At 40.3% G+C, this 12,577-nt stretch overlaps 2 protein-coding genes and 1 long non-coding RNA gene across 3 annotated transcripts in view; all 3 read right to left on the bottom strand.

Annotated features, from left to right (window-relative positions):
- Positions 1–12,577, bottom strand: part of LOC134214641 (uncharacterized) — a 205,824-nt gene that overhangs the window by 132,179 nt on the left and 61,068 nt on the right. The gene's annotated exons all lie outside the window — the stretch shown is intronic.
- LOC134209570 (CIMIP2 protein GA14893-like) overlaps positions 1–12,577 on the bottom strand; it is a 23,693-nt gene extending 11,116 nt beyond the window's left edge. Inside the window, exons 1-4 of the mRNA XM_062685566.1 lie at positions 12,153–12,577; positions 5,843–5,981; positions 5,485–5,778; positions 5,256–5,427 (exon numbers count right to left, since the gene is read on the bottom strand). Coding sequence (XP_062541550.1) covers positions 5,256–5,427; positions 5,485–5,778; positions 5,843–5,981; positions 12,153–12,214 — 667 coding nt within the window. The 5' untranslated portion in view covers positions 12,215–12,577. The remainder of the gene's footprint in view (positions 1–5,255; positions 5,428–5,484; positions 5,779–5,842; positions 5,982–12,152) is intronic.
- LOC134214632 (uncharacterized) lies at positions 4,149–4,878 on the bottom strand. The gene is made up of 2 exons (XR_009979859.1): positions 4,708–4,878; positions 4,149–4,627 (listed from the first exon to the last, which is right to left on the bottom strand). It is a non-coding gene; the product is annotated as an uncharacterized LOC134214632 (long non-coding RNA).

Here is a 12,577-nt window from a genome sequence, read left to right as displayed (position 1 = left end):
AACCTTGCAAATATAGAACTGATCATAGACAATCTAACATGTTATAGCTCTGAAGTCTAAATATATCATGCATATTACAGATAGACATGAGAATCTCATATGCATGTACCATATGAATAGGAAAACCAGCAACGATAGGCGAAAAATATGGTTACAGGCAGTCATTACATAGCTGTCATTCATTTGAGTTTTTGCTATAGAATGTACTGATTGTTTGGTCATTTTGTCTGTGATAGTCGTTGCTAGTTTAGCTATAATCAGTTTTTACTTATTTTATCACGATCACTACTCTCACTTGCAGATCAACAATCACAAGGCACATCTACTCCCAAGTACTTAGAAGAGGTACATGATCGATTTAAACAGAATTCAACAGCTTTTGGTATGTTTGTGCAAGATAGTTTCGTTCTTACTGAATTAATTCTTTTCTCATCTTTTTAGCGCCTTCATATTCCGGTAACAAGCGCAAACATGATGATTCGAATCCTGGTACGAATTGCGCCAATCCGTTACCATCTGTGCGTGAAGAAAATTGTCACTACCTATTGAAACATGACAAGGAAAATATAATACACGAAGAAGCGACCTGTAATGATGACGATGAAGATGATGAAGACAACGCCCCGCAAGGTGATGCGACTTTATTGAATGATTTCTCAATATACGAATACTTCGAGCCGTATCGTAATCAGTCTATCGATGATGATGATCATTCGAAAAGTAAGTATACAATAATTACATCACATAAAACATCAAGACTTCCATCTATCTCATTATATTACGCTTCAATATCATCATCATCTTGACCAAATTGTTGTTTTCGTTAAATATCTTCGTTTTTTAGTAATTTTGGTCATTGTTTTTACAGATACTGAAACGAACCGTCATCAATTTGATTACATGGGTTTCGCTGAACTCGACCGAGATGAGGAAACTCCAGCAAAAGAAACTATGAAGTTGACTAATAAGCAACTTAAAGAACAGGGACTGGAATATATCCGAAAAAATGGTGCAATAGTACCAGCCCGAAAAGTACGAAACGCTTGCGATTGCTCGAAACGCAAATGCTTTGAAAAGTTCACAGATGAACTGAGATGTACATTGTTGAATAATCTTTTAAGACTGAAATCTTCAGGACAGGATCAATTTTTAAGCAATCATGTTTCCGTGACGTACGTAGCTCGACACAGAGTAAGTCCAATTCATTTTATGACGCTAACGTTTTATGCTAACGTTTTTTTTTTCTTTAAATTACAGGTAGTTAACTCTAGAAGAGTTCACACATACAAATACTACCTTCCTGGCGACGGTGGTAAGGTACGCGTATGTGTGAAAATGTTCTTGAATACTTTCGATATCACGGAGAAGAAAATTCGTGTGCTGATTTCCAAGCAAGTCGCCGGTATGGGTATTTCAGCAGACGACAAGCGTTTAATCAATACCAATCGAAGTCCGATCACTGCCGCGGAAAAAAAATATGTAGAGGACCATATTGAATCGTTCCCCGCATACTATTCGCACTACACTAGAGAGAACACTAGCAAAAAATATTTATCAAGCGATTTGAATATTTCAAAAATGTACGAACTGTACGTTGCAAAGTGTACCGCGGATGCGCATCGTCCAGTACACTATAATTCTTATCGTATAATATTTAATGCATTTAACCTTGGTTTTCGAAAACCGAAAGCAGACACGTGTAGCGAATGCGATCGTTTAAAAATCCTGATGAAAACAAGCGATGAATTGGGAAAAGCACAAGCGAAAGAGCTTTTGTTCTCTCACCAAGATCAGGCTAAGCTAGTGTACGATCAGAAGAAAAAAGATGTAACGGATACAAAGACTGACGACTCGATTCGTACTTTGTCTTTTGACTTGCAAAAATGTTTGGCAACGCCTCATTTACGAAATGGGTTGGCTTTTTACAAACGCCAACTCTATACATACAATCTCACCATTTTCGAAACATTTCGGGGTAAGAATAAAGGATTCTGTTTTATGTGGGATGAATCACGAGGAAGGCGTGGAGCGAACGAAATCGGCTCATGTCTGCTTGCTGATTTGAATACGTTTCTTGCTAACAACCTAGATGTGAAAATTATCAATTTGTATTCGGATCGCTGTGGTGGCCAGAACTTGAACTTTGTACTATGCATGATGTTCAGCTACATTATAGAACAATTGTTCCAAGAAGGGCGGGACGTCACAATCAAACATAAATTTATGGTGAGTGGTCATAGTCACATGGAGGTGGACAGTATCCATGGAGCGATCGAGAAGGCCAAAAAAGTGACTTCTGTTGACATCGAGACACCAAGAGACTGGGCCGTGTTCATAAGTCAAATAAAAAGGAAGGTGCCCCTGGTTGTAAATGATCTTGGCCAACATCAACTGCTATCCCTAAAAAGTTTGTCTAGTCGATATAAAAGGCCACGTTTGAACTCTGTCGGAAAACCAGTAAAATTCAAATCTGTGGCTCTGTTCGAATATCGATCTACTTGCCCTGGAGTCGTTTATTATAAAACAGATTTGGCATCGGACGAATACCTCCATTTCAAGATACACGATAACGATACAATCGATAAACCATTGCCGCTATTGCATCCAATCGAAACAGATCCTATTCCTTTGCCATATGAGAAACTTTTGGATCTCAAAAAGCTGTTGCCGTTTGTTGGAAACAAAGTATACTATGAAGCTATGTTGAAGACACTCGTTATCCCGAAACGAGGACGAAAGGCGAAAAATGATGTCCATGATGAAAATTTTGATGCCGATCTGGACGAGATTGAAATTGTTTGATATGTAAGCTACTATTTGCTAGAACAATGTATTAATTCACATTTATACTTTTTCCCAAAACTTCGTTATGACCATTTTGAAATCGTTATTGAACGCCATGAGCACATCAAATAATAATAATAGTAATTTGTTTTACTTCAAGTTTCAATTTGTGGTAGGTCTGCATTTCCGTTGAAATTTATAAAAAATGTAGAAATTAATCAATCAAATAAACTGTTTTGATATATTAGGAATGCGTCTTTAATTCTCCAATCACGACTTTCTACGGTATACAGAATAATTACTATCCAATACTAGTTTCAATTGATCACTTGCACAGTCATTTATCTTAATCAGAGGATCATGTTAAGATGTACTTTATTATGTGATAAAGCGCGTATTATGAATCGACTAGAACAGGGTAGAGATTAATTCAAGGAGTGGCCACAACATTAAATACCATATCTACTATAGAAAGACTTGCGAAGATAAATCCTCTGTCTCCAAACGAACTGTCAAACGTGTCTCCAAACGAGCATGACGTCACGATTTCAATAAAAATATCAAGGGGTGTGATGTCATATGCGTCTGGTACAGGGTCAAAAAACGAACCCAGCCATGCTTTCGCTCATCTATAGATTCTACTATCTATAATACCTATTTGGCTACACTTAACATTTGGCTACACCCCGTACATGGGATACGTTTTGCGTTTTCCTATGGAAAGTCTGTCAAACGCAACGCAAACGTATTCTATGTGCGGAGCTCTTCATGCCTGGTGTATTGCATAATAAGTGTCGGTCTTGGGCGATGTTTAAAATTATCACGTTCAAAGATCCAACATTTCAATCATTGTCCTTTATTTGTTGCCGTTGAATCCGTCCGTTTGCTCTACTATTGCCTTTCTTTGTAACTGTATAATCTCCACTACCGATGCATCAGCGTGCACAGCTTAGATTAGACTTCCTCGCTTGTACTTTGACGATGATCAGCCGCCCCTAACATGGGGAATAGACGCTGTTGGGAGCCGCTCCTAACATGGAGATCAGACGTTTGATCAAATGTGCTTCCACCGAGGTTGGTTACCCGATTCTCTTTAAGGTTGCTCGTACCCTAGCCGGCACCACGAGGAGTAGTTGCTGGATAAGATGTTAAAGGCCGCGAAATGGGACTTATTTCATCCCTTCAGATATATAAAGTATACCAATGGTACGCATTACCCAGCATTTGAAAAATCTCAGAGGTTAACCATAAATTGAGTGCTTCAATCATCATTGCAACATGCTTTTAAAAATTAATACATAAGATATTTTTTTCATGAACATGTAACATATCCTTAGTCAAATTCAATAAAAAAAATTAAATAATTAAATTGCATGAAACAAACTTTATTATTTCACAAATTAAAATTTCTTGTTAATACACAGTGTGCTGGTAATAAAAGTACACATAATGATCAATCTTACCTAGCCTGGAGTGTTTGACAATCATAATAATATGCTATAAATTGATACGTTATAGGAATTACTTAAATCACATTATTGGCACTTTGGATTTAAGTTGTTGCTCTTGGTACGCTGCAAGGTACCATATTTCGCTCATAGCATCACACCAACGATCGTTTCGATGCCATTTGGTTGATGTAGATTATCTGCTGCATTCGCCTTGTAAGGATGCGTTTTATTTCAATCGGAAAGGTGGGTTGAGGGTTGTATGAGCTTCTTCTACCAACCATTTCAACCGAGAAGGGAATACAGGCCACTCTGGAACAAGCTTCACCAAATTGAGCAGTATCCTCCTGGTAGTGATTGTTCCGATTTCGATGTATTCGAGTGCGTTTAATTTGCTGAAAATAATTCGTCAAAATATTTGTGTATTCCATAGTCCACGTACCATAATCGCTCTAGCGTTTTATAATCAACTTACCATCTTTCTATTTTTCGACCGTAACTTGTTTCAAAATATGAACTTTTACAGGAAAATAACTTTAAACACGAAGGCGTAAATCCTACTCAGTCTGGTTATGCGACGGAAGAACGATGGAGTAACAACAAACGGGAATGACAGCAAGTAAGAATTCCACGGCGAATGTCCAGTGCTGCCATTTCGAAGGGTGTACAATATTAGGCGAAATGACACCAATAAAATGAATAGGACGTAATTCCTTTTTATCAAATTTTAGATGAAAATAACATGATTATGCATATAATTGCAGTGACAACATGATAGTTGTATTGTTATCAATGATATTAGAGCATGAAATAAGTCTTAGTGGCTTTTAATGTTAAATAGGATTTGTTTTAATAATCTAAATCAGCGCTGGCACTTTTCTCGGTTTTAAATATTTGGAATTCCGCCCCTTTCAAATGTTGATCTAGAACTGTTATCCCTGTTCTTTTCTAACATGCACAAGGTGAGGTTCTCTCTATTCTAACTGTTTGATAACTGTGTTACATATTAGAAAGACGCTTTACCTAATTTGAAATGCTTCTCATCGTTAGCATTATCCATGAAATGTGGTGGCGTGTGGCGAGAGTAAGGTAGCGCAGGTAATTGTGGCAGGTTTTCAAACGGAACTTCTTTACATACACCCACTGCTTCTGGTCGTGTGGCCTCCAATGGAAAATGGTAGTCGCTTTTGTGAAACTGCAAAACAAGAGTTACGATTTCTGAAGGAAAAAAAAACAACAGAACCCAACAAACCTTCATTCTATCGCCCAAACTGTATTCGGAGATTGTGGAAATGGGTTGCGCCGTTCGGTGTCTCAATTTCTTCATCTGTGTTCGATTCCGGTGACACTCCCGTTCGAATTCATTCAATCCTTCGCTCGTAACCACAGCATAACGCCGTCCGTATTTTCCCTGAGTCCGTGGTATGTATCCCTCATATCCGGGCATCAACGGTTTGTGGTAGATGGTATCTCGGGAGTCGGCATCTTCGTGGCGGGGCACAATCACACCGGTGGGGTCTATCTCTTTGATGGTCGGTCGATTTATCTGCAAACATTGGAGGTAATAAAAGCAGACCGTCTCGGTAAACTCTGTTTTAATTTTTAGTTACCTGATACTCATCGGTGGAGCGATCAGCTAAAATAAGTTTCTCAGCGTGCGCAACCGTTGGGTCAATCAACAGTTTATGTGATAATGATGAGTACGTATTCCCAATTCTATACATGTATTGAGGACAATATCCGGTATAGCTATAAGAGGGTAGAGCAGAAATTGTAATAATATTTTAACACAATCAGACGAAAAGTTGGTCATTAGGACGCCACGAATTTTGAATTTTGTGTTCCCTCCCAGTGTTTCATCAAGCGCGAGTCATATTGCATTGAACTGAATGTTGCGAAATGTAAAGGCAATGGCAACGACCTAGGCGACGAATAAAGGATCACAATCGGAAGCTTGGAACACGGAACTGCAAGTCGCTAGGCTTCGCAGGTTGTGACAGGATAATCTGCGATGAATTACATCCCCGCAACTTCGACGTCGTAGCGCTGCAGGAAATCTGCTGGACAGGACAGAAAGTGTGGAAAAGCTGGCATCGAGCGGCTACCTTCTACCAAAGCTGTGGCACCACCAACGAGCTGGGAACCGGCTTCATAGTGTTGGACAGGATGTACCAGCTGGAGCAGACAATCGTCATCGGCGATATGAACGCTCAGGTAGGAAGGGTGGAAATGTATAGACCGGTCATCGGACCGGATAGTCTGCATACCGCATTGAACGACAACGGCTAACGATGCATAAACTTTGCAGTCTCCTGCGGAATGGTAGTCCGAAGCACTTTCTTCCACCGCATCCACTTCCATCCACAAGGCCACATGGAAATCACCTAATCAAGAAACCGGAAACCACATCGCCCACGTTCTAATCGACGATAAATTCTTCTCTGACATCACGAACGTACGCACTTACCGCTGTGCGAATATTGAATCCGACCACTACCTCGTTGCAGTATGTTTTGTGCTCCAAACTCTCGACGGTGTACAACACACGTCGGAGTCGTCCGCTGCGGCTAAACATTGGGCGGCTACAAGACGATAGACTAGCTCAACACTAGGAGCATAAGATGATTGGAGAGATATTCGATGCACTATTGGAAGCATATATAACGCTGCACTAGGCACGGTGCTCCCGGATCAAAGAAACGAATGAAAGAGAAGAATGCACACCGCACGAGGGCAAACGAGGCATGATATACACGGGTACGTAACAGACAAAATTCGATTTTCCGGAGGAAAAAGCGCCAACAGGAAGATCGAGACCATGAAGAGACGAGCAACTGTACCGCGCTAATAACACACGAAAGTTCTATGAGAAGTTGAATCATTCACGTAAGGGCCACGTACCACAGCCCGATATCCTTACACATATATCGGGCTGTGGTACTAAGGATATAAACGGGAGCCTTCTTACGAACGAGCGTGAGGTGATCCAAAGTTGGCGGCGGCAGCACTACGAAGAGCATCTGAATTGCGATGTGGCAGACAACGGTTGCGATGTGCTAATGAACCTGGGAGCACGCGCGCAGGACATACGTCTTTCGGCTTCGGATCTCCAGGAAATCCAGGAAGAGTTTGGTCGGCTGAAAAATAACAAAGTCCCTGAAGTTAACCAACAACCAGGAGAGCTGTTTAAACACGGTGGTGAGGTACTAGGGCAGGATTTATGGGTGAACGCTCTACCACAGACCAGGTGTTCGCCATACGTCAGGTATTGCAGGAATGCCGCGAATACAACGTGCCCACACATCATCTATTTATCGACTTCAAAGTCGCATATGATACAATCGATCGGGACCAGCTATGGCAGCTAATGCACGAAAACGGATTTCCGGATAAACTGATACGGTTGATCAAGGCGACGATGGATCGGGTGATGTGGGTAGTTCGAGTTTCAACACGAAACACGTATAGGGTTACGGCAAGGTGATGTTCTTACGTGTATGCTATTCAACATCGCTTTGGAGGGAGTAATACGAAGGGCAGGGATTGACACGAGGGGTACGAATTTCACGAAGGCCGTCCAGTTATTTGGTTTCGCCGACGACATTGATATCATGGCACGTAACTTTGAGAGGATGGAGGAAGCCTACATCAGACTGAAAAGCGAAGCCAAACGGATTGGACTAGTCATCAACACGTCGAAGACGAAGTACATGATAGGAAGAGGCTCAAGAGAGGTCAATGTAAGCTACCCACCACGAGTTTCTATCGGTGGTGACGAAATCGAGGTGGTTGAAAAATTCGTGTACTTGGGCTCACTAATGACCGCCGATAACGATACCAGCAGAGAAATTCGGAGACGCATTGTGGCTGGAAATCGTACGAACTTTGGACTCCTCAAGACACTCCGATCGAATAGAGTTCTCCGCCGTACCAAACTGACTATCTACAAAACGCTTATAAGACCGGTAGTTCTCTACGGCCACTAGACCTGGACGATGCTCGTGGAGGACCAACGCGCACTGGGAGTTTTCGAAAACAAAGTGTTGCGTACCATCTATGGTGGGGTACAGATGGCGGACGGTACGTGGAGGAGGCGAATGAACCACGAGTATCAGCTGTTGGGAGAACCATCCATCGTTCACACCGCGAAAATCGGAAGACTGCGGTGGGCCGGGCACGTAGCCAGAATGTCGGACTGTAATCCGGTGAAAATGGTTCTCGACAACGATCCGACTGGAACAAGAAGGCGAGATGCACAGCGGGCAAGGTGGATCGATCAGGTGGAGGACGACTTGCGGACTTTCCGCAGACTGCGTGGTTGGCGACGTGTAGCCATGGACCGACCTGAATGGAGAAGAGTTTTATGTGCAGCACAGGCCACTCCGGCCTTAGTTTGGTAATAAATAATAATGAATTCGTTCTTCTTCCTTCTTCTTTGTTACTTATTTCTTCTCCCTTCTTCCTTCTTTCTTCCTTCATTCTTCTTTTTTCTTTGTTCTTCCTTCTTTCTTCTTCCTCTTCCTTCTTCCTCTCCTTTTTTTCTTTTTTCTTCTTTTCTACACCCTTCTTCTTTCTACTTTCTTCTTCTTTTTTCCTTCTACTTTCTCTCTTCTTCTTTCTTCCCTATTATTTTATCCATTTTTCTTTTTCTTTCTCGTGGTTTCTTTCTTTTTGTTGCTTTTTCTTCTTGTTTCTTCCTTTTTTCTTCTTCCTCAACTATTCCTTCTTTCTTTCTCCTTTCCTCAGCCTTCTTCCTTCTACTTTCTTCCTTTTTCCTTCTGCCTTCTTCCTTTTCGTTATTCCTTCTTCCTTTCTTTTTTTCTTCTTCTTTATTCCTTCCTTCTTTCTGTTTTCTTATTACTTTTATCTTTTCTTTTTCCTTCTTTCTTGTTCATTCTTTCTGTTTTCTTCCTTGTTCATTTTTTTCTTTCTTATTCCCTCTTATTTCTTCTTCCTTCTACCGTCTTTCTTTTTCTTTCTTTCTTCTTTCTTCCGTTTTCTTCCTTCTTTCTCCTGTCTTTCTTCTTTCTTCTTCCTTCTTCTTCCTTCTTCTTTCTTATTTCTTCCTTCTTCCATTTTTTTTCTACCTTCTTTCTTCTTCCTTTCTTCTTCCCTCTTCCTTCTTTTTTCTTCTTTCTTTCGTTTTCTTCCTCCTTACTCCCATATTCCTTGTTTCTTCTTCTTTCTTCCTTCTTCCTCTTTTTTCTTTTTTTCTTCTTCCGTTCAAGTTCTTCCTCACTTCGCACTACTCACTTCTCACTCCCCTTTTTTATTCGGCCTAATGAGCGTTCGGCCTAATGACCATTCGGCCTAATAACCCAGCATCCTGATTTTGTCTTTGGTATTTTATTAGCATTTCCACAGTTAATAATTGAAAGCTTTCTGCTTTTCTGTGCTTGCCATTGCATGAATTAGCACCTTGTGTGGCAAGCACAATAGATACAACCAGGGAGTCGGGAATGTTTCCTAACGGATCAAGAACCTAATTCGCCATAGGCAATTGTACACTTTTGATTGCAAGGGCAATTATGTAGACCCTATAACAATATAATTCGTTTTACATCGTCTCACGAGTGAGCGAATGAGTACATTCTTATGTCTCAGGTTCTTATAGCCGAATTTTGAATGAATCTGTGATAAAAATCGAATTTCGGGCGAAAAAACTACTTTTCCTGCTAGTGGTATTAATAAGTTTGTTTTTTGGATCCGCAATCTGACACCACATCACGTGGTTTAATTCCGTCACGTTACATACCACCTAATAAACACATCAATGTATGACTTTTATGCGCCACTGCTGCTGGTTTGGGGAAGAAAAGCTCGCGTGATTGTGGTTCAGTAGAACGAACGTTAACATGCTCACCTATCGCCAAAAATATTTACTGCCCCGTAAAACATCACTCCACCCCCGAGATTGCGAGAGGTGTTTACCTTAAACTTGGTGTACAACAGTGGAAATGCACATCGACACGGCGCAAACCTATTGACTGCAGGCATGCCTGTTTCAAAATAAGGGAAGGTTGATAGGTGGGTTCGTGTGAAAATGTTTCTGTATCCCTAAACGAAAAGCTGAGTCAAAGTCACTGCATTGCACAGAAAAAAGATTGACACTGAATAAGCAATGAGATTTGGAGTTCAATATTGTTTAGTACTGTAATCAATAGAAATAATGCTAGATTTGCCATTGAAAGTTCAATGTCAAATCGGTTGATTGGCATACGACCTTATAGAAAAAAATGGTATTGACTAAGGTGTGATTGTTTGTACAGCAGTGTGAAAATAAAACGTTGAGACACGTATCCTTCTCTACTTTTCCGTACACTAAGTGTGCCGAAGGGTTATGTATTCACATCGCAAACATTTTTGATAGAAGGTTCGGAGGACCTAGTGTCTTGACTCAGCTCTTTAATACTTTGTTTAAATTATTTTTCCGCATATCAAACATTCCGCTATTGGTAATGGAGGTTTGTGTATGTGTATCGAACTTCACGAATTGCATTGCGCGGCCGGTAATAAAGTTAATTAGTTCAGTGCGAGTTGGCTCTTGTTTCGGACAGCAGAACGATCGCGCGATTTGCCGAAATTTTGTGTTTTGCATTGCGCGGCCGGTAATAAAGTTAATTAGCTCAGTGCGTGCAGCATATAGGGGAAACCGCCAAATGTTGAACGGCTAATTTTGTCGCCTATTGTTGAACCCCCATAAGAAATACACGTGCGTTCAACAATAGGCAAAGAAATTAGCCGTTCAACATTTGACGAATTACCCTACTGTTATTGACAAACGCTCTATATTGTCGAATAGAGCTCCCTATTATTAACCTTTCCCACTAACACAAATTTTCCTTCCCGAGACATCTATGAAGGTAGTATGGGTTCCCTGCATCTTCACTAGTAGATGTTGAACTAACATTCCTTCCCTTCCTTCCGTGATTGTAAGGACGTGGCCAGGTATACAACTGCTACTGTATAGGAAAAGGTACTAATCCCAAGTACCAATTTGCGACAATATACAGTAGATTGCTCAATTGAGCATTGCATAGCCACCCACGATTTGTACAATCACATATGCTATGCTATGTGTATCGAACTTCACGAATTGCCTTGGTGGTATTCAGGGCGGTTGCGGAAAAAATCATTTTTTGCCTGTTCTTGGATAAGGGAAACGAACTGGAATGAGATCTGAATGAATCGATAGATGGATTTATTTTTAATAATTTAAATTAACGTTCAACATTTTTACAGACAAACAAAAAATGAAGTTTATCTCTTGGCTCGTATGGTTATTGTTCTTTTGATATAGATAGGATAAGGTTTCAAAGTAACTCTGTTCTGCAAACTTTTTCTCTTAATCAATAATTGTTATATTAATAAATCTGAAATTTCCTTTGCATTTTCAAATTAAATTTTAAAAAGTTTCTTTTAGAAATCAGGTGAGTTGAAATACCAATGGTCTCAAATTGATTTTTTTGTGTCTTTATCAAGGAGACTTTCAGCCCAGATTGAATTTCTATTTCTAGGATTTTTAACTGAACCTTGGAGTTTAATTTTGTATGTTGCTAGTGTTTAACTTTCAAGATCCTTTTGAAAAAAACATTCCCAAACTTTTTCAAATGTTTGTAAATTTCTACTCGCATTGAAAGAATTAGTTTTATCGGTTATTAATGCAGCTAAACTTAAGAATTTACTTCGACATCAAGGTTTTTTTTGTGTATCGCAAATTTTATCAGTGCTTCAGAATCTTGTCGCATCGAGGCAAATACAAGACTCTGAAAACTGTCTTACTGATTAGGTATGAAATAAGTTATGAAATCAAATGGGATAGTACTAACTCATGGTTTTACTACAAGTGTCGCCGGTGTTGTACTTCATACAATAGTGCGGATTGATCGCAATCTTCCCAGTAATCACTTTGTTACTCACCCGGGAATGTAATGAGGCTCGGGGGTGATGATGTTCCCTACATTCAGTGGCGGGATCTTCATGGCTTTTTTCTGCTTACGGTGTACTAGGAACGCAAATTTTATCCACAACAATTTTGAAAATAACTTTCTATCATGTAACGTCCAAAATAAAGCACCTGTTCACAGGAAAAGTGAAGAACAGAAACTCACGCTAACGTCAAAACAAACCCATCGCCAACTGTGATGATGTTTCGATTGGTTCACTTCACACTGCTGCTGCACTGCTTGCGCGCCAAAACATAAATCATGCAACATGAACTTGCTGTTGTAGGAGCTACTCAGTCAGATCTCGAAAGTAGGTAGGTACAGTGTTCCACAGCTGCTGCTTTTGCATTTCCAGTCGCCCGCCCATTCAAGGATTGTTGAACATAGCCGATTATCCAC

Source organism: Armigeres subalbatus, chromosome 2 (genome assembly GCF_024139115.2).
Source record: "Armigeres subalbatus isolate Guangzhou_Male chromosome 2, GZ_Asu_2, whole genome shotgun sequence".
NCBI classification, from domain to species: Eukaryota; Metazoa; Arthropoda; class Insecta; order Diptera; family Culicidae; genus Armigeres; species Armigeres subalbatus.
This window is presented reverse-complemented; position numbering and strand designations above follow the sequence as displayed.